General features: G+C 50.6%; 3 protein-coding genes across 23 annotated transcripts in view; 1 reads left to right on the forward strand and 2 right to left on the reverse strand.

Moving 5' to 3' along the window:
* Positions 1 to 10,110, reverse strand: IST1 (IST1 factor associated with ESCRT-III). 5 transcript variants are annotated; one of them, XM_063334979.1, is made up of 10 exons: positions 9,970 to 10,110; positions 7,868 to 7,967; positions 7,011 to 7,191; positions 6,666 to 6,753; positions 6,291 to 6,374; positions 5,764 to 5,874; positions 5,151 to 5,363; positions 3,673 to 3,765; positions 2,318 to 2,363; positions 1 to 1,173 (listed from the first exon to the last, which is right to left on the reverse strand). In XM_063334979.1, the coding sequence occupies exons 2-10, from the start codon at positions 7,953 to 7,955 to the stop codon at positions 974 to 976; spliced, it is 1,104 nt and encodes a 367-aa protein (XP_063191049.1). In that variant the 5' UTR covers positions 7,956 to 7,967; positions 9,970 to 10,110; the 3' UTR covers positions 1 to 973. The 5 variants fall into 5 exon arrangements, with proteins under 5 accessions (XP_063191049.1, XP_063191048.1, XP_063191050.1 ...); XM_063334978.1 differs by having other exon boundaries at positions 9,906 to 10,043; XM_063334980.1 differs by lacking the exon at positions 3,673 to 3,765 and having other exon boundaries at positions 9,906 to 10,043.
* Positions 9,987 to 23,755, forward strand: ZNF821 (zinc finger protein 821). 16 transcript variants are annotated; one of them, XM_063334962.1, is made up of 9 exons: positions 9,987 to 10,118; positions 10,696 to 10,905; positions 12,589 to 12,680; positions 14,754 to 14,837; positions 19,589 to 19,714; positions 20,208 to 20,350; positions 20,930 to 21,034; positions 21,930 to 22,096; positions 22,834 to 23,755. In XM_063334962.1, exons 3-9 carry the CDS (start codon positions 12,641 to 12,643, stop codon positions 23,486 to 23,488), a joined length of 1,320 nt encoding a protein of 439 aa, XP_063191032.1. In that variant the 5' UTR covers positions 9,987 to 10,118; positions 10,696 to 10,905; positions 12,589 to 12,640; the 3' UTR covers positions 23,489 to 23,755. The 16 variants fall into 16 exon arrangements, with proteins under 16 accessions (XP_063191032.1, XP_063191030.1, XP_063191029.1 ...); XM_063334960.1 differs by lacking the exon at positions 9,987 to 10,118 and adding an exon at positions 10,218 to 10,326; XM_063334959.1 differs by lacking the exon at positions 9,987 to 10,118 and adding an exon at positions 10,279 to 10,378.
* ATXN1L (ataxin 1 like) overlaps positions 23,537 to 25,724 on the reverse strand; it is a 10,277-nt gene continuing 8,089 nt past the window's right edge. For both annotated transcript variants that reach the window (XM_063334956.1, XM_063334954.1), the window contains exon 3: positions 23,537 to 23,713. In XM_063334956.1, the coding sequence (XP_063191026.1) occupies positions 23,537 to 23,713 (177 nt within the window). The remainder of the gene's footprint in view (positions 23,714 to 25,724) is intronic.

Consider the following 25,724-nt stretch of genomic DNA (forward strand, 5'->3'; position numbering starts at 1 on the left):
TCAGGAGCCCACGCTTTATTAGGAACCAACCCATAAGATACAAATCGACAAAAACTTCAAAGAAAAGTTGTGTGAAAGTGTTATGTACACATACGTTACACAGAAGAGGGCAGGCGCGGCTCAGCAGCCCCTCTGGCGTCGGGGAGCAGCTGTGCCACCCCAGCTGCAGAGGCCAGGGATCTCCCCTCCCCTCGTTCAGGGGTGAGGAGTTACTGCCACCTGCACCCTCGGGGTCCCCTCCAGGTCCCCCCAACCTCAGCTCCCCCACAAGAAAGGAGCTGGCACAGCCACAGACGCCGTGTCGCTCTGCATGCCCTGCCAGCGGGTTGGGGCAGAACGTGCCACCAAAGGGGAAGGCATTCAGTGCTGCCTCCTGTGAGCAGGGAGCCGACCCCTGCCGGGAACGCAGCGAAGGCCACGGAGTCCAGCGGGAACAGAAGAGGACATCAGGCAAACCGCAACCGGACAGAGCTGGAGCCAGGGAGACGGCAGAAGCACAACGCCACATCTCCTCATGACCGTATTCCCTGCTTCCACCCCAATTAGTTAGAAGTCTTACTGAAAGGACTTAATCACTGTTACCATACAGGCTATTGAGCAGAGAGGGGCAGCTTGTGGATGACGCTTGAGACCACCAGGGGAGAGGAGAAAACCCTGTCCCGTTTCGGCCTTCACTTCCCTTCTCTGCCAGGAACGACTCCCAGAACATTACGCACAGCTTTCCTGTACAGCTTCCCAGACTGACAGGGGCTGTTCCCAACTCCAGTCTCACAAGATTCCCCACAGTTCACCTCCTGGAGCAAAGATCAGGAAAGTGGCGACATTTGGTTTAAGTACAGCAGGAAGAGAGCGCAAAAAGAAGAGCGCGTTCATTTGAGGTTAATACAGGAAACCAATTTCAAGGGGAGTGTTTCAGAGAGAAGCAGCCGCCACAGCTCCTGCCCCTCACACGGGAGTGACAGCCCAGTCAGTTTTATGTTTTCTTCTTTAGCTCCTCAAATCTCCGAGAAAGATCATCAAAGTCAATGTCTTCAGAGGCAGAAGAGTTGGCGCCAGCAGATGCTGTTGGCAGCGTATCTGGCACGGATGGTAATTCAGGCAGCACAAAGTTATCAAAGGTATTAGGAGCTCCAGCTCTTGGTTTAGGAGAAGCTTCTGACTTTGGCCCGGGCCCTGTTTAGAGTAAGAGAAATATCGTTTCACCTCACCATCATCACAGTCTCACCAGGGCAAACAGAGACACACAAAAGAAATATTGTTCTACCAAAAACTCAGTACCAGTCTATTTTTCTGAACTGGACCAGTGGTCAGACAGCTCCAGCTGCTTGTAGACTCAATGGGGAAAACCACAAGGTTTCAGGTTTATGTGGCTGCACGGGGCCACAGCCACAGCAGAGCCAGACTGGTGACCCCACCTGCAGCTGCACCAGACAGCAGGAGAGCCCCCTCCACTGCCCACAGCCAGCTGCAGCTGGGCTGAAGCTCCCACATGCCTATACCAGCCAGACGGCATCAAGAGGATTCAAAGTCCCTGTTCCCTCCGTTCCAGCACCTCCTAAAGACACATGCAGGTATCACATGCTGTCACCCAGCTGTCAAACTGAAGCATACAGCCAGATCCAGTGCGCCCATAGGCCTATCTTCTTCAGCACACATCACCGACACTCCCCAGAGGACTCCATTAGCTCATTAGAAATCCTTCCTGGAGTTGGCAAGGATCTACTTACTCTATAAACCCTCTCCACCCTTATCAAGCACTAGAGATAATCAGTGCTTTCAAAACACAGAGCAGAATCACAGGGCAGAAGAATTTTGTTATGATCCAATTACAATGCATGAAGCATCTCATAAGCCTTTAGGCAGATGGACTAACAGATAACAGCCATCTCTACTAGTCCTGTTCTGCTGCATGCAACCTCAACACTGACATTAATACAAACCTACCTACCCTCTCAGTGCTTACTTCTCTCATTCTGTTGCTGCAGAACAATATTATTTATGCTGTGTAAAAAATATATTATCCCTTAGAGCTGTTGCTTTCTCATTTTACCCTGCAATGTCCTATACCCGGTCTGATGAGACAGCTTAAGCTGGAGACTCAGTACTGTCTTGGAAGTCAAACTCTAGTTCTTGAGCTTCCCAGTGGAAGTCTGGATCCTCCCAGTTTCGAGAGGATACTCTCCATTTCCATCAGAGTCCTCTCTAAACTCAAATCCTGCTCTCAAGATGTGTTGAGTTCTACACATTGTTCCCCATATGGAAAGCTAACTGCAGCCCCATACTACCCTAGGTTTCCCGTACCTCCTGACATACTCACCAGCGGCTGGTGCAGCAGTTTCCTTGTCAGTGTTAGGCTCATCAATCTGGAAAAGACTCTCAGTTACTACAGTGCTCTCTCCTACCAGGCACAGAATCACACAGATGTGTGGGTGCTGCTCATGGGCAACAGCAGCCACACCCATGCAGAGTAACGCGTACCTCACCCCTCCCCTACAATGAGCCTGGCTTCCAGCACACTCGGAAGAATCTGCCTCTCTTCCCAAGAAAAGGAGGCAGTGCTTTGAGTTTCCTCTCCCTCCCTGTCAATCAAAGCAGCTTCACTGGCCATACTCTATAACTGGATAAACAGAGCATATCCACTAGCAGGTCTAAAATATTTATCAAGGACATAAGTGGGAGAAGACTGCCCTCTTCATCCACGTAATCACAGCTACTCCTTCCTTTCTTTCCTAAGCAACAGATAGGTCCTTGTAACCAGCCGCAAGGTACAAAATGACCCCATCTCAGGTCTTGGTCTGGTTGGGACGAAGGCCCATGGCATGGTCAGTTGTGCTGGTATAACTCATCATTCCTGTGGGCTGCAGTCAGTGCCATCTATCTCTACCCTGCAAATAACTGCTGCATCTGTGCTTGCATCTTCTGGACTCAAAGCCTGCTGTGCAGCTAGTACAAGGTGTTAGCACACACAGGTGCTTGGCTACACTCATCCCTACTCAGGATACAGCAGAAACAAGCAGCAAGTCACTGAAAGCAAAATGAGAGGCATGATCATAACTGCAGCAGCAAAAACATAGGCAAGCACAGAACGAGAAGACTTCAGCCTCTCCTTTGCTGTCCCCAAGGACTGAGAAAAGTCTGGGAATCATAGAATCATAGGGTTGGAAGGGACCTCTGGAGATCATCTAGTCCAACCCCCCTGCCAGAGCAGGGTCACCTAGAGCAGGTTACACAGGTTACAAAGGAGGAGTGTTTAAACACACATCATCTGGGTCAGCCAAAATGTTCATCCAAGCTAACTATGAATTAGTTCAAAAGCCATTAACTAAACAGACTGAAGGTGATAAACCCTTCACATTGCAAAAACCCCTGGAATTTGTGGACTCTACTTGTTAGCTGTTTATCACCATTTTAACAATGCAGTAAAATAGATCTTGGCTTTCCTTTGCAGCCCAAGCACACAACAGAATGAGGTACTTCTGCTCACAAGTCATTCTCCCATCACATGCACTCAGTGATTCACCATCCCCGTAAGCAATGCCAAGCACCACCCCAAAAGCTCCAAATGTTGACAGTAATGTGCTTCACGAACATTTGCCTTTTCCGTGACTACCACCGCACTCTTTTTGACATTCCCTCTGCTGCCCACAATGGTAATTCAGCTCAGGCACTTACAGACTCGTATGTTGGTGGAGTTGCTGGAATTGGTGGTGGACAGATGTTACTGAAAGGCTGGTAGGTCCCCACTGGCAGGCCATTGAAGTTCTCCTGTACAGAAAGATTAGAGTCATGCATCAGAGTACTCACCTGGGAGAGCAGCCATGGGACACACTACACCTACAGCTGCCATGGGAGTCAGAGAAAGCAGTAGTCTAAGATAAATGCAGGCAAGTACCCAACCTGATACAGTTTATACTTGCTAGGAAAAGATTCTCAAGCATCAAGTCAGATGAGTCACCAGACACACCAGAGCAACCAGACACAGCTAACAGGACTGTGGGTTATTCTAAAGAACCAGCATGACTAGAGGACAAGAGGTAATGGGCACAAACTTGAGCATAGGAAGTTCCACCTAAACATGAGGAGGAACTTCTTTCCTTTGAGGGTGGCAGAGCACTGGAACAGGCTGCCCAGAGAGGTGGTGGAGTCTCCAACTCTGGAGACATCCAAAACCTGCCTGGACACATTCCTGTGTAACCTGCTCTAGGTGACCCTGCTCTGGCAGGGGGGTTGGACTAGATGATCTCCAGAGGTCCCTTCTGACCCTATGATTCTACAACTAAACACTTCACCTTTCAAGGCACGAGAAGTACCAGGAGACAAAGGGTAATACCCTGCCTTAAGCATACCTGAGCCATTTCTCCTAAGTGCAGTATCACAAAAGAGGAAAGAGATCTCTGGCTCACTCAAGGCTTTGTACTACCCTTACTTGTAACACAACTATACCTTGAAACCCTAGACTTGACACAAGTCCTCAGCATATTTACACCTGGACCCTCAGCCAGCTGATGATACTGGGCCCAAATTTTCCACAAAAAAACAGTGCAGCCTTGCTGAGACCATATTCAGATTCCAAGCCACCCCACTCTTCTGCCACTCTCCAGTCTACACAGATACCCTGTACATGACTGAATTCAGAAAACAGTGCTCTCTTCAGCTCCCACCTTCCACCCTTGCAACAAATCATCTCCAAGAGCCATTGACCTGGTCCCGTCCCTTCCCTTGCAGGTCTGAAGGCAGGGCACTTCCGCATTTTTCTGTGCCGTTCCCACCCCACAAAACTCACCTGATTTCCTTGACTGAATCTTGGCACACTACCAGCCTAGCAACTTCAAAGTGCAGCTCCAACCCCTGGTCAAAAGCCTGACAGTCAGAAGACTGCCTCAGGAGTTAAGTCTGGACTCCTCTGTTCCCTGAAGGCAAAGAGGGCTGGCTGGAGAACAGGGGTAGGAACTTCCACAGTCAAGAAGCAACATGAAGCTTCAGCTGCACTGCCAACAATTTCCAACCCATGCAGTCTCACAGCAACATGACGGCCTTCTGACACATCAAGCTATCAGGTACAAACACCTCCCAATCATCAGGCACAGGGCTAAGCACCACAACTGGAATCTTCCATAGAAAAAGGGAACAGACAAAGCAAAGGCACTTACCGGTCCCTTTGGAGGTGGATAGGAGACGGGCGGATTTGGTGTTGGCATGGGCATAGGCATAGGCATCATTACCGGCATGGGTACTAATCCATCATGACCAATCATTGGGGCTGTAAATCCACCACCTCCTCCCCCTCCAGGGCCACCCTTCTTCACATCATCTGTGAATCCCACATCGATCAGATCTGCCTCTCCGCCTGCAGGGGCTTCAGCCTGGACAGGGTGGAAGAATTCTGCTCACCAACACATCTCTATTCTGATCACAGTCCTCTGAACAGCATTAGATGCAGCATTTGTCCCTGGACAAGACGGGACAATGCAACAAGGACACAACACAAGCACAAAACAGACAGCAGCTACACAGTGATATTAATGGAAATCAGAACAGGAACCAGACTACGGCATGACTAACTACAGCCACATGCCATAGGACTGTGGGAAAGAGCAGAGATCCTGTTATTCTAGGTCTGTCTAGAAGATACTAAAGCAGAATTACCACCAAGTTTGCTGCAATGCCACAGCCCTGTGCTCTGAAAGCCTGCAGAGCACTAGCAGGACATTTCAACGACTGGAACATAGAAAGAAGCTCCAGACTTGCAGGTGCCTCACTCACCATCACCACTGAGTCAGGCTCATAGGGTACATTGTAGTTCTTGGCAATCTCGATGAGGTATCTCTCCACCAGAATCTTGGGCGGCGCCTCCACGCTCAGCTTGTGCATCAACTGGAACACAGGGGTGCAGAGACACTCAGCAGGACTGGGACAGTGCGGCACATCAGACCTCTATCCCAGCCAGGGCCACCTGCTGTGGGGAGCACAGTGCAGGCCTGGGGAGGCCTTCCCTCCCCATACGGCACTGCTGCAGAGGAGGCTGCTGGCAACCACAGTCCAGGGCTCCATGTGCTCTGCTCCTCTCCATCCACAGCCAGCACAGCAAGGCCACACCTGCCAGGGACCTCAGCACTATGTTCCCATGCTCCAATGCAGGCAGGTCCCCCAGCAGCACATCTGGCCCACCCTACTCTGCAGTGAGCCACAGGCCTCAGCCACTGGCCACAAGAAAAAGGGGCAGAAAGCTAAAGCAGGTGTATCTGTCCTGCCAGCTCCAGCTGGCTGCAGCTATTCCACCAGTTCATTACCCTGTCATTGACTGTCCCAATCTGGTTTGTCCGGCACAGCTTCCCATACTCCTTACTGTACTTGGCACACAGCTGGTCAGCAACCTGCAGCAGGAGAGAAACTCTGGGAACATGCACACCCTTGCTTTCCCCCACCACACACTGCACATCTGCTGTAGCCCCTACAGATGATATACCTCCCCACCTGTTGCCCTCATTTCTGCCACTGAGCACCCCTGCTGAGCAGCCTTAGCCATCCTTGATGCTCCAGGGACACCTATACTGGGGTCTCCATCTGCCTTAATGACACAGAGTCCCGGACACAAGCTTCCACCAGCTTTTAGCAGCATCACCCCCACCCTCCACGTGTAACACCCCTCAAATAACCCTACTCACAATCTTCAACTCAGCCACTTCTGACTGGAGTCGTGGTGCAGCCCAAATCAGTGTAGATACTGCTTCTGCCAGGCCAGAGTCCAGCTCCCTAAGCAAAACAAAAGGCAATCCTATCTCCACAAGGAGTCTTTGCTGCCCTCAATCTGCTTAGACTGAATGGCCCCATCCTCCATGCCAGGCTCCAGAGACTTCCCTGCCTGGGGAAGAAGAGGTCTCTGGAGGCCCTAGGACACCAGGACAAACAGGTGCCCTTCTGTATCCCAGGCCTGCCCCCAGCAGTAGCCCTCCCTGAGCCCAGGGGGCCTGGACCCTCTCCCACAGCATACCCTCTAGGTCAGAGCTTACTTCATGGACTGAATCAAGCCAAAGCGGGCTAGCAGCAGATCGCAGTACAGCTCCAGGATCTCCATGGCCTCCACAAGATAATCTTCACGGATGATGTGCTCCACACGAATCCTGGCACGCTCATCTTTTCCAGCTGCCAGATAATCTGCAATCTCCTTCCTTGCCTTCTGGGCCAACTCCGCTACAGCACATATCCCCAAGGCCAGTCACTGGGCTGGCAGGGGCTGTTGCCTCCATACCCACCCACAGTCCCACCATGCACAAAGCCATCATGAGTTTCTCTCTCTCCTTCATCAAGGCTCTACGGTGCATGACACTGAGACATGGCTTGGTGGGGCCCTTGTGTCTACGTTCTAGCACACCAACTCACGGCAGAAAGGAAAGTGAGCTTTTAGCCGCTACAAACACTCCCACACCTTCAACTTCCCTGCAGTCAATCAGAACCATGGATCTTATCTGTGTCTGGGCAGGGCAATACAGCACAGGTGGGGAGAGCCTCCCACGGCACCCAGGAAGTTCCCCACTATGCTGTGGGCACAGAAGGCCCAGGAAAGGCCCCCCCGGGACAAACTGGCATGTCCTTCCACACAGGGCCCACAGCTACCACCCCATAAACTGCACTCTAACACCTGCCAGGAAGGTGGGCAGAGGACACATTGTGGCCAGCCTGCTCCTCCGGGTACTTGCACATTGGGGCAGACTGCAAGGCCTGGGTCCAGCAAGGAAGAGCAAAAGGCTACTCCATACTTGGCCCATGAAAGTACCTTGACTCCAGAAAAATCTTCTCCTCGTGTCTCCTGAGCCCCAAAAGCATCCCCAGTCACACCTGCATTACATCTGCCCCCTCAAATACTCACTCTTCTTTTTCTCCAGCAGTTTGAGGCGATTGATGACAAGGCGCAGGTTGACTCGCAAGCGCTCAGCCTTGAACCCAGAGCCCAACATGATAAGCACTTTCTGTGGGAGAAGAGGGGAAGGTTATTGGAACCAGGAGCTGTTGGTCACACCAGAAGGACACTAGTCACTGTTTTACTTGGGGAAAAAAACACCAATTTCTCCAAACAAACAGCACAGGCCTGCTATTCCTGAATCTGGTTATTTAAAAATTACCGGACCTACAGCACGCATTATTCCCTTTCCTACCTACAAACCTACACCTAACCAAGGCTGACACAGAATAGAAACTTCCTGGATATTCCCATTCTGACAGATGGAATCTCAATCCCAGAAACAGATGCAAAATGATAAAAAACTGGCACTACTCCATAAATAATAATAGGGTTAGAAAACATATGCCAAAACAAGTTAAAGGCCTGGGTCTATTTAATCTGGACAAGTGACACTAGCCATTGATGCACATAAAGTTCTAAGAATGTTAGACAAATATCTACCAGCAGTGGCCTAGGAAAATGTGACTGTGCCTCAGTTCAGTAAGCTGAGCTTACTGAGATGATATTTCGAGGTTCCATTCAGCCCTAGATTTCTAATAAGCCCAAGTGTGAAAACCCCTCAAATTTCACAATAAACAGCACAGCTGCTAGAAGGCATGCTTTCTTCAAGATGCCATCTGCGACAACCATCATACAGTCAAATCCCCTCTGTTACTTCACTGACAAAACCACTTTTCTAAAGAAACATGAAGTCAGCTACAAGAACCAAACCGACCTCAGCCCAATTAATATGCAAGTTGTAAAAGAGCTCTATGATTCACCCAAGGACCGTACAAACTAAGGTTGGAACAGTCCTGTCATCATAAGGAAAAAGTTGCCATTCCGTATTCCCCGCACTCCTCCTCCTTCCCGAACACGTGCTCTGGCACTTCTCCAGTCTCTCATAAGCCAGTTCAACTCATTAGTCCTACAGCAAACTAACTCAGAAGACACTTTAGTACAGCATTTTGTTATGCCAAGAACTGTTCATCAAAAGATCCTTTCTTAAGAGCTATCACATACAAAGATCTTGGCTTGTACCCGAAGGCCACACTGGAGCAGACTTTTAGATAGCGACAGCATTTTGTGTGTAACTAGTGGTTTATTTAGCTGATCTAGTCACACATCAATACAGTTATTTCAATGGTGCACAGAACCAAGCTCAAAAAATATCGATACAAAAATATATATACTGATATTATATATATAGTGATATAACTCTGATGCCATAAAGAGCAAGTTTTTCCCTTCTGTAACTGGAACAGGCTCCTACAACATTAAAATAACTTTATAGTGCAAGCTGCAATATCTCTGTAAAATTACCTGTTAAACAACTATTCTGTTTAACAGCAACCTGTTTTAACAGACCAGTTCAAAACACAGCCATTAAGCAGCAGCCAGCTCCCAGCCGTTTTTTCACAACCATCCTGCTGTCATTCTAAAAAGTTTTGTTGCCCCCACTCCCCCGCATGAGGCTCTCGGCCACCCTGCTGCAGAAACGCTGATCCAATTCTTCCTTCCCTGTACCTTGCCTTCCCATCTCTTCCTGCAGACGGGCTGCTACTCTGACCAGGCCGAGATTAACCTTTACTCGTATAGCAATTAGCCTGGCGCTAGGGCTGTTTCCAGGTACATTAGTCCGCCAGCCAGACTGGCCGCCTAGCTGCCCAATGGCCAGAGCTACCTCAGAAAAGCGCTCAGGAGGCCCCGCGTTCGCTTTACCGAGCAGCCCCGACGGGGCTGAGAGGCAGAGACCCCTCTGCCTCCTCCCCGCTGCCGTCCCCAGCGAACTGGCGCCGAGGGAACGTCCCACAGCGCGGACGGGGCGGGGCAGGCTCGGGGGCTGCCCTCGTCCCACCCAGGGGGCATTTAGGGCAAGGCGTCCCCCTCACTACCAGCACCTTCTCGGCCACCGAGAGCGCGCCATCGCCGCCAGCTCGGCCGCTACAGCCGCAGCCCCACTCACCGGCCGCCCCTCCGCGAAAGCTTCGGGCACCCAAAATGGCGGGTCCCTCAGCGGACCAGCTCACCGCGTGCGGAGGAATCCACGGAGTCGGTGGTCCCTACTCCTTACTCAGGGCACGACCGAGCTGTTCCGGTAGCTGCGGAGGCAAGGCCACAAGAAGTGCCTGCCGTATCGACGCGGTGGCGTCCCTGCAAAGAAGCGGCAGTGGGACAAGTGAGGAGAGCGGCGCGGAGGGACTAAATGACCCAGCGGAGGGATCCTTGTTGCGTGATGGTCCTTCTCATAGGAGCCCGCCGGCACTCGCCGCCCGGCGCGGAGGTTCCGGGAGCACAGCGTTCCGCCTGCTACTCCCCTGCCGCCGGCCCCGCCTCTACGGGGGACGGCAGCCGGCTCGGTTGAAGACGCCGCGCCGAGTCGCTGGGTGGGCGGAGGGGTCTCCGGTTCTCTGAGGACCAGGGGGCCGTGGCACCTGGGTGAGGGAGGGTCGGGCTGAGCCTGAGCCCGGTACTGGGGGCTGCAGTCTCGCCGCTGCCTTTTTCCGGGGCGGCGTAGCCCCGAGGGTAAGCTGGCCCGAGGCGAGTGCCAGGCGGTGCCCGCAGGCCCCCGTGGAGGCGGCTGCTCCGGGGATGCCGATGGCCCGCGGGGGAAAGCAGCCCTGAGCCCCCCGCTCTGCGGTGCGGGGAGGGGGGTGTCCTGTCTAAACGTGTGCATGAGTTCGTAACGCCGGTGGCGGCTTTTAAATTAATACTAAAATCGTGATTTTTTTTTTTTTTTTTTTTTGACCTTGCAGGGAAAGCGGGACTCTGCTGAGCTCCGGTAGCAGAGAGGCAGAGCCGCTTCCCGACGCGGGCGTGGGGCTCGGCCGCTGCCAGCAGAGGGGCCCGGGGCTCGACGCCGCTTCCCGGGCTGCGCGCCGGGGTGCGGGAGACCGGTAACCGGCGCGGATGAGCTCCTCCGGGCGGCCGGGAGCTGCTGGCTGGGACGGATCCATGAAAAACAGGTGAGATGCTTCGGAGAATGAAAAGCCCGCCCCTGGGCTCTGCAGGCGAGGTCTTTGACAGCCGGCGGGGCACTGCCGCCGCCGGGCCGTGGGGTGCCGTGGCCGTGCCCTGCCGGGGGCTTCCCGGGGCCGTGCCTGTGCCCGCGCCCGTGCCCGCGCGGCGCGCTCTGGCGGCGCCGCCATCTTGCCCGTCTGTCTGTCCGGCGGCCCTTTGTCTGTCTGCGGCTCCCCGGCGCCTGCAGCGGGACCGGGTAAGGCGGGCCGGGCCGGGGCCGTCCGCCCGCGAGGGGCGGGCCGGATCCCGCCGTCCGCCTGAGGGGCGACGGCGTCGGTCCCTCAGCCTGCCAGGGGCCGGGCCGGTCTGTCCGTCCGGGATGTCGGGATGGGTCCCTCGGTCGCCTGTCGGCATCCTCGGGGGCCCGGGCTGGGTTCTTCCGTCCGTCCCTCTGCCGGGGAGCGCGGTCCGTTTGTCCGTGTGTCTGCCCGCTTGCGGGCTGGATCCCTCCTGCCACCTCCCGTGCGCGGGGACTGCCGGCTGGATCCCTCCGTCTGTCGGTGGCAGGCTGAGGGGATCCCTGTGTCCGTCTGTTGGTGGGAGGCCGATGGGATCCCCGTGTCTGTCTGTCGGGATCCCTGTGTCCGTCTGTTGGTGGGAGACTGATGACATCCCTGTGTCCGTCTGTCTGAGGAGGCTGCGGGATCCCTGTGTCTGTGGGATGCTGAGGGGATCCCTGTGTCCGTGTGTCGGTGGGAGGCTGACAGGATCCCTGTGTCCATCTGTTGGGGGAAGTGGATTGAGCTCCACCTCTTGTCTGTCTGTCTGCCTGAGGGGACTGTTGGGGTTGATTCCTTCCTCTGAGGATGAGGAGTCGATGTTTCCCCCCTTGTGAAGTTTGAGGGGGTCGGTGTGGCTCCACCTGTGAGGGACAAGGGAGGTGCGTCCTTCCCCATGCGAGGTGGGGTGTCGATGGTCCCTCCCGAGGGAGGGCAGGCGGTGTGTCCCCCTCCCGCCTGTCCCTGTCCCTGCCTGCCCAGGGCTGTCCTGGCAGCAGGAAGGGTGCAGCAGCCCTGCTGTTTCCCTCTCCCTGTGCCTGTCTGCAAGGGCCATGAGGTCAGCCTCTTTGAGGGGCGTCTGTCTGGGACAAGACCTGTCCCTTGGGCTGGCCACACCATCAAGTCAGCTGCTGCCACCATGTCTGGAGCTGTGACCATAGGGTGGCCAGTTCCCTTGTCTGCCTGGGCTGGGTTATCTGGTGGCTGACACCAGCCTTCTGGACACGATGGGGCCTTGTGTCCCCTCTGGGTCTCTGGGTGGGAGGACGGAGATAGGGCAGGGTCTGCGGGTTTGATTAGGCTCTTGTCCTGTCAGCTGTGGGAATGGACAGGAGGGAGAAGGGTGGACTGAGATTGCAGTCACTCTTGAAGTGGGGCACTCAGCTTTTTGAGTGCTGGGGACAGGATTGCTTGTAAGTTTGCTTGAGAACTGGGTGGGACTGCCTGCTACACGGTGGCTTGTGAAATGCTTGTGGATTGTGTTGGATGCTGGCACTGAATACGGCTGTGGTGATGCAGAACGAGCACTGTAGGCAGAAGGGTGGAGAGTGACCCTGAGACAGTAAACTGTGTTTGACCAGAAGCTCAGAAGGTTCCAGTGGTGTGTGTGACAGGCTCTTCTCTTCTCAGGTGAGCCCTCTGCTGAGGGAACGAACACTCTGTGCTCCCAGGTCAGGGAAACATGTCCCGTCGGAAACAGACCACTCCTAACAAAGTTCACTGTGAGTATTATGTTACACAGCTTTGTGGGATCCTTGCCCTAGTTGGATTGTTGTGAAGTGAGATGGGGAGGAGGGGAATGATGAAAAGGTGTAGTTTGTGGGGGAATGGTGGTTATTCACGTTTCGTCTTAGGGACTGTAAGAAGAGAAACTCAGCTCTGTGCATCAGGGGAGCTGTCTGTGTCCTGGCATGGCAGGACAGGGATAGACTTGAACAAACAACCAATGCTGTAAAGGTAGGTGTGTATGTGCAGGGTCTGTAGCTGTGCTTTGCATTCACACTGTCACAAGTGCAAGTTAGTATACTAAGAAACGTGACTCCAGGGCCCTGGCCCATCTTGGGTAGCAAAGGAAGTTCTAGGTAAGATGGTTTGAGTGTGTAGGTGAAAGCCAGGAAGTCCTGGGCCCTATCACAGACTCAACTGACTGGCCTTGGAGATGTTACTTAAGCTCACTGTACCTCAGTTTCCTGCCAGATAATTTAAATAAACCATTTGTTCTTTCCTTGTAGGGAACGGGCAGTGGATAAGTAATTTACTGGACAGATAAATTCTATCTGTCAGATCTTTCTTGGACTGAACTGATAGGACAGATCTTTGTGTCTCCAGCATTGTCAAGACCCTGGCATTTGTTTCATAGTGAAAGGGCTGAAGATGCTGTACATCAGCACTTCTTGTGGGCAGGCTACAGTGAGATGTTAGTGGAGCTAAGAGACATGTATGGATGTTTGGCTGCAAAGGGGAAACTGCACATATATGGCTTTTGTTGACTGACTGCAGCAGAGCGAAGTTGGGGGGACTGAAGCTATGACCTTATTCATACCCAGCTTTGTGGCTGGAGACACGTTTGGAGTTTGGACTGGAAAGAGGAAAACAAATTTCTGTAGACAGCTGAAAGCAAGGTTGATGAGAGGGCCCTCGGTATTGCTAAGCTGTAGTAGCTGTCAGGAGTATGTGACAGAGAGCTGAATGCTGCAGCCCTAACACTGCCTCACTCTGCTGATGCTGCTGGCTTGCATGTCTCTGTGTTGCTCTGTGTTGCCTTTTTTTTATGGGTACAGCAACAGGAATCTATGCATGCTGCTCTCTGTACTAGAGGAAAATACACTGTGATACAGCCTAACACTTTGCACGCTCAGTGAGTGTGCTGGAGAGAATTACCTCTGTCGGGGACTCGAAAGCCCCATTAGCTGCTAGAGCTAGGCATGGGAGAGCTGAAAAAGCTTTCCTTGGTGGCCAGTGTAAGAGTCTTGAGGCGTGGCTTTTGGCATCTGCACTGACTTGTGCTCTCCAATTCCTGCTTCTGGGTGCTGGGCTCAACAGTGGGCAGAGTACAGCTTTGATTTGCCTGATAGTACATTAACGACTTCGGAATTGTCTTCCTCGGAGAAATTTGGTATGTCCTGTGTTTTGTCCTATGATGCCAGTAACACATCTTGTGTCTATACACTTTTGCTTCAGTGAGTGCCCAGATATTACTGCTGCCGTTTAGATCAGACTTGTATAAGGCATGCACTTACACTGTCTCCCCGGTGTGGAGTCATGGTCTTTTGTGTATGGAAACCAAGGGGTACAACAGCTCTAATGGTGCAGGTGGAGTTTCCATGATATTTAGGTGGGCTGTTTTCTGCACTCCACTGTGTAAGGGTTATGTTCTTCAGAAGCATGTACTATTATATACAAAACTATACGTATTATGGAGTTCAGTTGTGCACTATTTTCACAGTGAACATTGCTTTTTTATCTGCAATACAAGTGATTGTATCTCCAGTTTTGGTCTCGGGGGAAGCTATTTGACAAACATGCTACCAGCATGCATGAGGTTGAGGTTATGGCATCTGGTATGCCCTAGAGAGGAATTCTGGGACCTGTTCACCTCCTTTACATGCAGTACATTGCTACAGAGCAACTATTCAACAGGAGCCATCAGGAGCAGCAAGTAGGACCACAAGAAAATAAAGGGACCGAAAGATACAAGAAACATGTCAATGGTGATGTCTCCACCTTGGGATGGAAAATCTTGTCTGTCTTATGATGAACGCCACCAAATCGTTGGGACTTCTCTGTCTACCTAGCCTGCTGTGTATCTGGAGGGCCCAGAAATGCCATGCAGTGCACTGACGAGGATAATCGGAGAGAGCATCAGCTCCAAGAACTGGGTGAGCCAGCAGAATGAGGAGTCAGGCTGAGACATAGCAGACACGTTACTGAGAATTCTTCACAGGGACTGAAGTGGTTGGGAGGAGAGGAAAAAAAGGGACAGCAGGTATGCAGCTTTTTACGCAGTTGTCTGCAGCTGGGGTCTGATTTGGCAGGCTATGGGGCTGGGGAAGTGCTTTTTGGATTTGCATAAATACCACTGTGACTGTAACTGGACAAATTTGTGGGAGGACGGTGCCTACTTCTTCCTTGCATGGCCACTCCACATTATCTTCTTTCTTGGATTCACTAGGGCAAGCAACAGCTGCAGATCTCCTCTCCCTGGCTTGCTTGGTGCCACCTTTTTCCAGGGTCACTTTCCAGGCTTGGCATGGCCCTCATTTAACCTTTCTCTCACAACATGGTTTGCTGTCCTCACTTAGCACAGAATCACTTTGTTTGGCATGCAGAACGACTGGCTGGGAAGTTGTGTGGTTACAAGTCTAAACAGTTTTAAATGGAAGTTGATGTGTAAGGAAATTCAAAATGATGCAGAAACAATGATAAAAAATTACTATTATCACAAAAGTCTCATTTTGCATGATGGCCAGTCCTCCTACAGTTTTAATTGTAGTCATTTCCCCTTTGGCAGGGCTGCAGCACATAACTGGCTCTTAATAATTTAATTTTGTTTTGCCACATGGTGCATGAAAAATATACCTGACAAAAGTGGTGTACCGCACAAAGTGGTAACAAATAAAACTGTAATACTGGAATATACTTATTGCATCCCCCAATCCACATTGAATTGAAAAATGCAATGTAGTTACGCTTTTCCTTTGGAGGTATCTTAATTGGTTCCATTTGGTCTTTATTTTCTCCCTGAGACTAAAGTATAAAATCTCTCTAAGCAATTCACCTGACTTGCATTCAAGCCCATCCATTGCTGCGCTGTCACCCCATCAGTTATGGGCTACTCACTGTTCTTGTGCTTGCCAAAAATTTGCTGCAGGTGTTACTGTGTACTTTTATTTTCTCTCCCTGCTGTCCCATGAGCTGCTTTTCTTTCTATTCCTTGTACCCTTTGCAAGTGATGCTTATTTTAGAACTCTTGAGAACAGCTTTTGTTAGTCAAATTAATTCCCACTTCTTAGCTATATTTATCATGGTCCCAATATCCCATTAATCCTCTATTTCCTTCCCTCTCCCTCTGACACACACATATTCTCTGCTCTTCAGTGTTCCTTCAGTTCTTCTGTCTATAATATTCCCAGTTTGAAGAGAAAGTGTCTTGCAAGAAATAGCACCTAGCATTCAAAAACGAGCAGAAATGTTACTTGCATCAAAATCCTTGGTTCTTAAAGGGCTCTGTGGGCTGACATTGTTAACTCTTTCAATTGTGTTGTTTTTCATTTCAGTAACCACTACAGCAGTGTGGACAACCCAGAATAGCCATGGGGCAGGTGGACTAGATCCACAGTGGTGGAAACACTTGCAAATTTCAGGTCCAGGAAAGGAACACAGAGAAGACCTACATGAACAGGGACTTTAAATTGATGTACAAGGAGGGAATAAAGTGGCTCATCTCTGGGAGACCTTTCTGTTTAGGAAGGAAGACAGGGGAACGATGCAGTTTCGGTTTATTATTTTTTAATTTTTTTTGTGGATTTTGGGATGGGGGTTGTTTGTTTGTGTGTTTATTTTCCAGAACACCTGAGCATTGTCCTGCATTCATACAGTTCAAGAAGGGAAGGGCTCAGGAAAAAAAATAATTTCTGGCTACCAAGTTGATATACGACCAGATCCTAGCAGTCATAGCTGGCCCTGTTGCACAGTACCACAGGGCTGCCCCCTACCTCCACAGCTGCTCACCTGGCATCCCACTCATTTACAAGATTATGGAGAGGAGAACTGGAATGCAAAGCAGAGGCATTTGTATGATCTTTCACTGTCCTACATCTCTAGCTGTTTGTAAAACAAATACAGTGACTTGTTCTGGTGTTGTGGTCAGCCTGCAGCCCTTTTTGTGTTTAATAAAGAAACGTCTGGAGAAGAGTCTGTGAATTCACTATTGAGCATAACATCCTTTGCTGATAGCAGTAATCCTAAAGCTGTTGCCTGTCTTACTCCCTTTCCAAATGAATGGAAGTGTATTCAAAGTGGGTTGGGGGTGTCTCTGTATGTGAGCATGTGTGTGCAGAAACAATAGACGTATAACTCTGTACCTATCAAACACTAAAGCTTCATCAAAGTAGGACTTAGTCCATCAGTAGACAAACAGAACACTCTTCCCTAAGTTCTTTTGGAGGCAATTTTAGCTTAATACATAAGAAATTCTGTATAAGCTAAATATAGCACTTTTAAAAGTTTGTCTTTCCCAATCCTGTGATGCCTTTTTAGATACAGGCTAGTTGAGAATGCGTAAGATGTCATCTGCTAACAGCACTGGTTTGGTTAACAGTTTGCGTTTCTGGCTGTAAGCTGATCGTTCTCTGCACTGCACTGAATCAATGCTAACTTGGTTCTGGCTACGTTGTACAGAAAGGCCACCAGCAGACATGATCGCTTTCCTAGTTGTTGTGATTGATGCTAGTGTTACAGATAGGAGTTCCTTCCTCTGTCACTTCATATAAAGATCACAGCTTCTGAAGTCCTGCAGACTGTCTGTATATCTGAGCAGGAACCTACCTGCCACTAGACTCCAGGCTGCTGCTCAGTGGAAATGTAAGCTATCTGGAAGGGGAAAGGAGAAGAAAACAAACATGTAACTGCTTCTACTAGCAGTTGCAGTGGTGCTTGGGAACCCTGCTTTGTAACTCTGTCACAGGTAGCACATCTCCCACCATAGTTTTACATCTGTCCTGTGTTCTGCAGGTTTCCTCATTTCACCATACTTTCTCTTTGTCTTGCAATGCTTTTTTGGTCTCTGGGCTTTTATCCTGGTGGTTTGTGGATATCCGCTTCTTGGAGCAGCACCGTAATTCTGTTGCGTCTGCTGTTCATGCAGTCTATCTCAGTCCCACCAGTGCGAGGTTGTGGTCCAGACATAAAAGCAGCACTCCGGGTTATAAAAACCATTCAGTGCTGAAGTGGCTTCTGATGGGGGTACATGTGTCACAGCAATCACAGCAATCATGATGGTACCTGCTGTTCTCAGTGACAGACTTAGGTGCCCCTCAGCACCTCTCTTCACCCCGCATGGATTGTGTTCTCAAGTCTTCTCTGCAGAAACCTTTCTCACGTTTCTGAAACAGAGTGATAAATGCCTTCAAATGCTTTTGGAAACCTCCATGGGGATGTTGGGAACTAAAACTCTTCTCCCACAGTCTCCGTGAAACTTCTGAAGGTCTTTGAAATCTTCCATAAATTACTGCTTTTTTAAACACTGCTGGAAATTGCGAGGTAAGCACCAGAAAGGCAGTGTGAGTATGAATATGGGGCAAAGCTGGCTGAAACAGTTTAGCATGTTGGAATGCACCTGTACTGGTGCTCTCCCAATGGCTCAAGAATTCAATTCCCTGGTTATACTGATGCTAGTTGTGGCCCTATACTAAAAGGTACAATTTTCTTCTGAAAGCTATAATTTGACTTTTGTTTTATGTGAAAAATGCTCTGCGTCTTCCTTAGCATTTTTGTATTTATGCTTTGAGTGGTTCTTGAGAACTTACAAATCAGTTGATAAATTTAACCCAAAGGCTAGCCTGCTGGGAACTTTAGCACCTTGTCCCAAGCGCTCCCAGCACTGTGAGAGGTAAATTAGAACTACACGTGGAACAAAGTAATTTGTTTAATTTAATACAAAAATTAATGCTTGCCTTTATTGTTATTCTTGGGAACCAAGAGTTCTCCTTAGCAGGGATTGCTGTAAGAAGTTTTCTTTCAGAGCAGCACAAATAGTTGGCCCTCTTTCAATGTATTTGCCATCTCCTATTGAGTCGAGGTACTAGTGATCACTGTCTTTCAACAAAACAGACTGTAGCTATCCTAAACAAGCAACTCAGCTTTCTGGGTGCATTCCCTTAGTTTTCTGTTTAAAGCCTTTGAAGTGCCGCAGATTTACTTTAGCCAGAGCCACTCCTAAGCAAGGCAAGGTAGTGAAGCAAGTTATCTGTCATGGGAGCAGGAGAACACCAGCTCCAAGCACAGACACCTGCTTGAAGGGCAGCTTGTCCTCAGTTCTCCTGGGACAGAAGGTGGTGACAGAGCATGTCAAGGACAACCCCTGGTTTTAGTATCACTGTGGAGAGCAGGTGAGATGCCAGGCACTCGGGGGTACTTCTTTTGTGCAAGTTGCCTGTTGTAGCAGGGAATAGGACTTAATGATTTATAAGAGACATATAGCACTGGGCCTGATCTGGGATACTGTCATAATCCCTGAGTGGCTTCCCCCCAGCCTAGCGCCTCTATTGGCGGATAGCTTGGGAGCAGAGAAAGCCACCTGGCTACATATGGCAGATACATGGGATCTTACAGGGGTTTTTGTGTGTCTGGAGTGGCGTATAAAGAGCATGCAGGGAGCAGCCTGATGCTGAACATTTCCACTAGCAAGACTGTTCTAGACAGAGAGACTGGACGCACATCAGCAGGTACAAGAGGCTGGTGTTGCAGGGTAGACAAGCAGAGAGATTACTTAAATGCTTTCTGAGAGGTGACTTCAGAGGTTCTGCACAGTGCAGGTGAGCAGCCCCACACCCATTGTGTTTTTGGCAAGCCTTGGTGGTGAAAGCAATGGAACGGCACCAGTCTGACTCTTTGTCCTTGTGGCTGCCAGGGGAGCAAGTCTTTGCAGGGCTGGAGGAGCAAGCCCGCCAAGCCATGATGAAAAACAACTTTCCTGGAGCTCTCGGGGACCAAAGGCCAGCCATTCATCCGCTGCAAGACCCCGACTCCAGCAGCAGTGAGTTCTGCCCCTACCAATAATGGCAAGGTAGTGGAACTGGGGAGACTCTGACAAAGGGCAAGGCTAGATGCTGCACAGCTTATGGGGGTCCTCTGAGGACCATCTTACCCATCCCCTCCTCTGGGTTAGCTCGTGGCTCCTATGCAGGACTTAGTGTCAGCAAACAGCAAGAGCAGGGCTGCTCCCTAAGGGAAGGCAAGCCCAGAGCCAGGGACCACCATAACACAGATTCGGCAGTGACCTCACCACCGGGATGCAGTCCCAATTTACCAGAGCAGGGTGGTAGCAGCAGCAGGTCAAGCAAAGCAGGGTAACAAGCCAGATCCAGGGACTCTGCTGAGCACTTCAGGGACTGAAGTACCCCCAGTTTAAATGGAGCCCCTGGTCAGAGGGGGTGGGTGGAGGCCCAGGTGATGCTGGTCAGGACAATTAAGGCCTAAGAGTACCCTCAGGGTCCTGACATTTGCAATAACTGTTCTGCATGTTCTAGGTGGCAGTGATGACGAGGAAACCACCCAGGATGAAGCTTCTTCCCATACATCTGAGGAGGATGGCTCAATGGTGAAAGTGAAGAAGGAATTAGAGAATGCAGAACAACCTGTGGCTGGAACCCCACCAGTGAGAGAAAATGAGGCAAGTGTGTACTGGCTCTACACTAACCTTGGCCTCCCAGGGAGAGAGAAGGGTTTTGTCTAAACACCTTCTCTCCCCATTGTGGTTTCTTACCTTTTTCTCCCTCCCACCTCTTCCAAACAATGTCTCCTGGCAGGAGGAAAGGGTATGAAGAGCTCTTGGGCTGCCAGAACAGGAGACAGGAGACACAAACTGCTGTTCTCCTGGCTGGCCAAGGTGATTGTGCAGTGTGCCCCTTCCTTCAGTTCTGGTGCCTTTCTCTGACTGACTTCCCCTTCCCTTCTGCCGCAGAGCAGGCCTTGCCTACCAGAGCCACTGCGCGGGCAAGAGCCTGGGTGTGAGCAATGGCCATGAGGCTTCTGCCTGTTCTCCCCGAGACAGCAGGAGTTTTGCTCAGAGGCTACATAAAGGAAGTTTCAGACTGCAAGAACACAAACCGGCCCCAGCAGGACTGGGCACACAAGCACTTGATCTGGTCAAGTCCTGCCTGCAGTGTTGACTAGATGCTAAGGGAGGGTGGGGTGACTGTGTGTGGGGGCATCTGTGTGCCTTACGCAAAGTGGCTTTTCCTCCCTGTAGGTGCCTGAGAGTTTGAATGCTGACCCTATGCTGGGACTGTCACAGTGTCCCCTCTGCCAGCTGGAGTGTGGAAGCAGAGAGCAACTCATTGCTCACGTATACCAGGTAGGGGATGATTCTAAACCGTGGGATATCTCTGGCCTTAGGCCCCCAATCCAGAAACAACCCAAAGCACAGACTGGCTTTGTTCTGGGCTTTGCAGTCACAGAACTGAGCTTCTGGCTAGGATGTGATTGAAGTTTACAGCAGTAAACTGTGTCCAGAGGGTGTCCTAGGGAAAGAATCAGCAAGGCTGATCTGCAGATCTGGAAAACACAACTCTACCCCAAGGGAGTCTCTGCAAGCAGTTTCAGGCTAAGACGAGGCAGTTCCTTCAAATTAAACGTGGAAGTAATTTTTACATCCTTCATTGAGAGAAGAAACCTTCCTCCTCACTCGGTTCTTTATTTTGTACCTTTATGACAGTTCCTGCCCATGAAAACAGTTCTTCCTCTGAAATTACTCCAGTATTGCAGGAAATGTGTGCTGGAATCTCACAGTTTTTTGTTGTCGGTGCTCTTTTCACAGCACATCAAAGTCTGTAAAAGAAGGAATGAAGCAGAACTGAACTGGCCACTTACCTGCACCAGCTGTCTCCATCTAAGCACTTCCTCACCAGCATCCTGCCTACTGTTAGTCCAGTCATGCTTTGTCCAGCAACAGCAGCTCCTCAGATGCATTTCTGAAAACAAGGGTCAGGTCTTACAATCCAAGTGTTTTGGCCTTAATTATTTCTCTTGCACTGGAGTGGAACTGTGCAAAGGTTTCCTCCTTGCTGTTTGACCTGTGACAACCCAAATGCCTTGAGCTTGGCTTAGGAGCTGTCAGACAGAGGTTTAGGGGTAAAGCGTTCCCATTCCATGAGGCTGAAGTGAACGGTTTGCTGTGTCTGTTAAGCATGCCTCAGACTGGGCAGGGAGCTGGGCAATTTGTAATTAACAACCTCGTGGTTGCTTTGCAGCACACTGCAGCTGTGGTGAGTGCCAAGAGCTACATGTGTCCGGTATGCGGCAGAGCCCTCAGCTCACCAGGATCACTTGGGCGACATCTCCTGATCCACTCAGAGGACCAGCTGTCAAACTGTGCAGTGTGTGGAGCACGCTTCACCAGCCACGTCACATTCAACAGGTCAGGGTCACCCTGGCTGGTGAGTGGGCTAGGGTACCCACATTAAAGATTAGGTGGGCTGCCTTAAATGACACAGGAGTCATGGCTCTGGACCCACAAAGGCTTGTAGGAGAGTTGTGAACACCCCTAGTAGTGAGTGAGATTCCCTAAGTCCCTTCCTGCCCGCAGCTCTGCATCACCTGCTAAGACCTCCATGGGCTGTGCTGCTAAAAGAGTGTTCCTTAGCTCTGTGAAGAGCTAGAACTGTAAAGAAAGCACTGGGGTCTGCAGTCACTGGAGAAATAATCAACTGCGGCTATTGCCCAGCAATCCATCAGGGTAGGTCTGTACTGCCCAGATGGGCTCATCATTTCCAGAGCAGAACTACAGGCAGAAACCAAGATGTTCCTTGTTTGTGTCCTGCCTGGTGGAAGATTACCCACTGACCAGTGGAATAGGAGAAAGGAGCTGAAAGGAGAAATCCAGTGATGATGGGGAGGAGCAGCTTGCTGGCTAATTCCTGCTCTTGTGCTCTTCCAAGCCAGATACTGCTCTGGGCTAACCCACTTCCTACCCCCAGATATGATGTTGCTTCATTTTAGGTATTCATACACGTCTGTGGGCAGGAGCGGCTGAGCAGAGGCCTCTGTCGTGGGCTGTAGTAGGGGCACTGTTTATTGCAGCCCCTTGGGCAGCCTGAGATGGGGACTCTTCTGTCAGCACCAAGTCTCTGACTCTCTGCTCTTTCTGTTTTCCAGTGAGAAGCTGCCAGAGGTGCTCAGTGCAGATCGCCTGCCGGCACCCCAGAGCGAGGGCCCCTCCAGTGGTGAGGGGAAAGACATTGCCTTTCACGCCCCTGTGTATCCTGCAGGCATCCTCCTAGTGTGCAACAACTGTGCTGCTTATCGTAAGCTGCTGGAGGCACAGACACCTGGCATGCGAAAGTGGGCACTTCGTCGGCAGAATGAGCCCTTGGAAGTGCGGCTGCAGCGTCTGGAGCGGGAGCGCACGGCCAAGAAGAGCCGGCGGGACAATGAGACACCTGAAGAACGGGAAGTGAGGCGTATGCGGGATCGAGAAGCTAAGCGCCTGCAGCGCATGCAAGAGACAGATGAGCAGCGGGCACGGCGGCTGCAGAGAGACCGGGAAGCCATGCGACTGAAACGTGCCAACGAGACCCCAGAGAAACGACAGGCCCGGCTCATCCGGGAGCGCGAGGCCAAGAGGCTCAAGCGGCGCCTGGAGAAAATGGACATGATGCTCCGGGCACAGTTTGGCCAGGACCCTTCTGCCATGGCCGCTTTGGCAGCTGAAATGAACTTTTTCCAGCTGCCAGTGAGCAACGTGGAGCTGGAGAGCCAGCTGTTGGGCAAAATGACCTTTGAGGAGCAGAGCAACAGCGCACTGCATTAAGCTCCAGCCAAGGACTGCGCTGCCTCTGCTGCACCTGCCACAGGTGCACTAGCAGGCTTCTACACTCAGGAGGCTGCTGCGGGCCCCTGGCTGACTCTCCCTGACAGGTGGTTCTGGTTTTCTTCTGAACATTGGAGGAGAACAGAGCTGAGAGATGTCCGCCAAAGTAACGCTGGTGGGAGCAGATTCTGAGGATGTAGTCTGCTCTGGGGGCCAAGTCACAGCCTGGGAACAGAGGGAAAATAAATTAATGTTCATGTTTATTTAGTCCTCCTCTTTACCTTTTGTGCTTCATTCTGTCCTTGAACACTTGCCCCGTAGATGGGTTTGGGCTGCTGCAGGTCTGCTGTAGGCGAAAGCGTACATCACTGAAAAGGGATCTTGTTTACTGCAGCATGAATTATGGAGCTGAGGACTTTGATAGTCCACAACTCCTCCAGGAGTAAATCCCTAACAGTTGGTGCCGATAAAAAGGAAGCAAAGCAGGATGTCGTCTCCCTGGAAATGGCTGTACACGCTCTTTCTCTTAACACTATTGTTATGTGCTTATTTGCAGTAGCACCCATGGAAAAAAGTAAGAGGAAACTGAGTTCCTGTTGTAAGATACCCCATATAAACACTAACAGAAAGGTTGACTGAGGTACGCAAACAGCAGACAAGTTTGCTGGTTTACTCACAAGTTAATTTTCACTTAAACAGTATTTCAGGTTTGCAAGTGAAAAAGTTGATTGAATGGTGAACAGTAAGGGTAGGTCAGTTCTCTAGTAGTGTATGGATTTGCTTTCCCCTTTATTCAGCACTGGTGAGGCCACACCTGGAGTACTGTGTCCAGTTCTGGGCTCTCCGGTGCAGGAGAGCCACAGACATGCCGGACAGCATCTAGCACAGGGCCACTGAGATAGCGAAGGGCCTGGAGCGCCTCTCCCGGGAGGAAAGGCTGAGAGCTGGGACTTTTCAGCCTAGAGAAGAGAGGGTCTGGGGAAAGGGGGTTATAAATACCTGAGGGGAGCGTGTAAAGAAAACGAAGCCAGGCTGTTTTCGGTGGTGCCCAGTGACAGGACAAGAGGCAGTGGGCACAAACGGAAACACAGGGGCTTCCGTCTGAACACCAGGAAACACTTTATCACTGTGAGAGTGACTAAGCACTAGCAGAGTGCTTACTTACAGAGTGCAACGTCCCAGGGAAGTTACGGAGTCTCCCACCTTGGAGACATGAACAAGACATGCTCCTCGGCACCTGGCTGTAGGCGGCCCTGCTAGAGCAGGGGGGGTTGGACCAGATGAGCTCTGGAGGTCCCTTCCCACCTCAACCGTTCTGTGACTTCATAGTAAGCTGAGCTTGTTCAACGCTTTTTAACACAGAGGCAACACTGCTCATCTAGGACCACACTTCAGTTATTAATTCTCACAGTAAACTCCTCTATGACCAACGGTGACTTTCACTGGTCACTGCAGATAACACTGTGGGGGCCGGGGGGGACCACTAATAAACAGAACCACCCAGGTAGAAAAGGAAGTTGCTTTCGCTTCCACACTCAGCAGCAAAACCCATGAGAGGAACCTGGGAAAGGATTGAGCCGGGGAGGAACCATGGAAAGCTACAATAACTGAGTCCAGAAAAACCTGCTAGAGGGTAGGGAATTTAACCTTCTTTAGTTTATTCAAGAGGTAGCCAAGGCAAAAATGTGATCGTAGTCTGTACCTCTTTGAAAAGGTTCCCATTGCTAATAGAAATCATTATGAAACTATGCAACTATGGAAATAAATCTAAGCATGTTTAAACTGGAAAAGGCAAAACATTAGCACAGAAGGTCTCATGGGTGGTACAGTCTCCATTATTTGGTTTCTTTAAGAATGAGCATCTAAAAATGCATGCTGTAGCTTTGTGGTTTCCAAACGTTAGCCCACCAAACACCGGTGTGGCACAGATCCATGTTTTGTAGCCTGAAGACCCCTAGTGCTTTCACAGTGTTTCCTGCTCAGGTCTGCAGCACCGTTACACGGTGGCCTAAATGCGTTGGGACCTACCGCCTTCTCTCTGATGGCTGTTTCTCTGCAATAAGTCAGAAACGGTGACTACAAGACTCCTCTTGAGATCAGAAGAGCAAAGTTAAAACAAGAAGCAAAACCTTTCAGCCAGACTACTTAGAAACCTGATTTTTCTCTCTTATTTTCAGTTTGAAAAACTTTTGATTGAAATCCCTTAAAGCCCTAGTTAATGCTTACAATAGTTGCC

This window comes from Chroicocephalus ridibundus, chromosome 4 (genome assembly GCF_963924245.1).
Source record: "Chroicocephalus ridibundus chromosome 4, bChrRid1.1, whole genome shotgun sequence".
NCBI classification, from domain to species: Eukaryota; Metazoa; Chordata; class Aves; order Charadriiformes; family Laridae; genus Chroicocephalus; species Chroicocephalus ridibundus.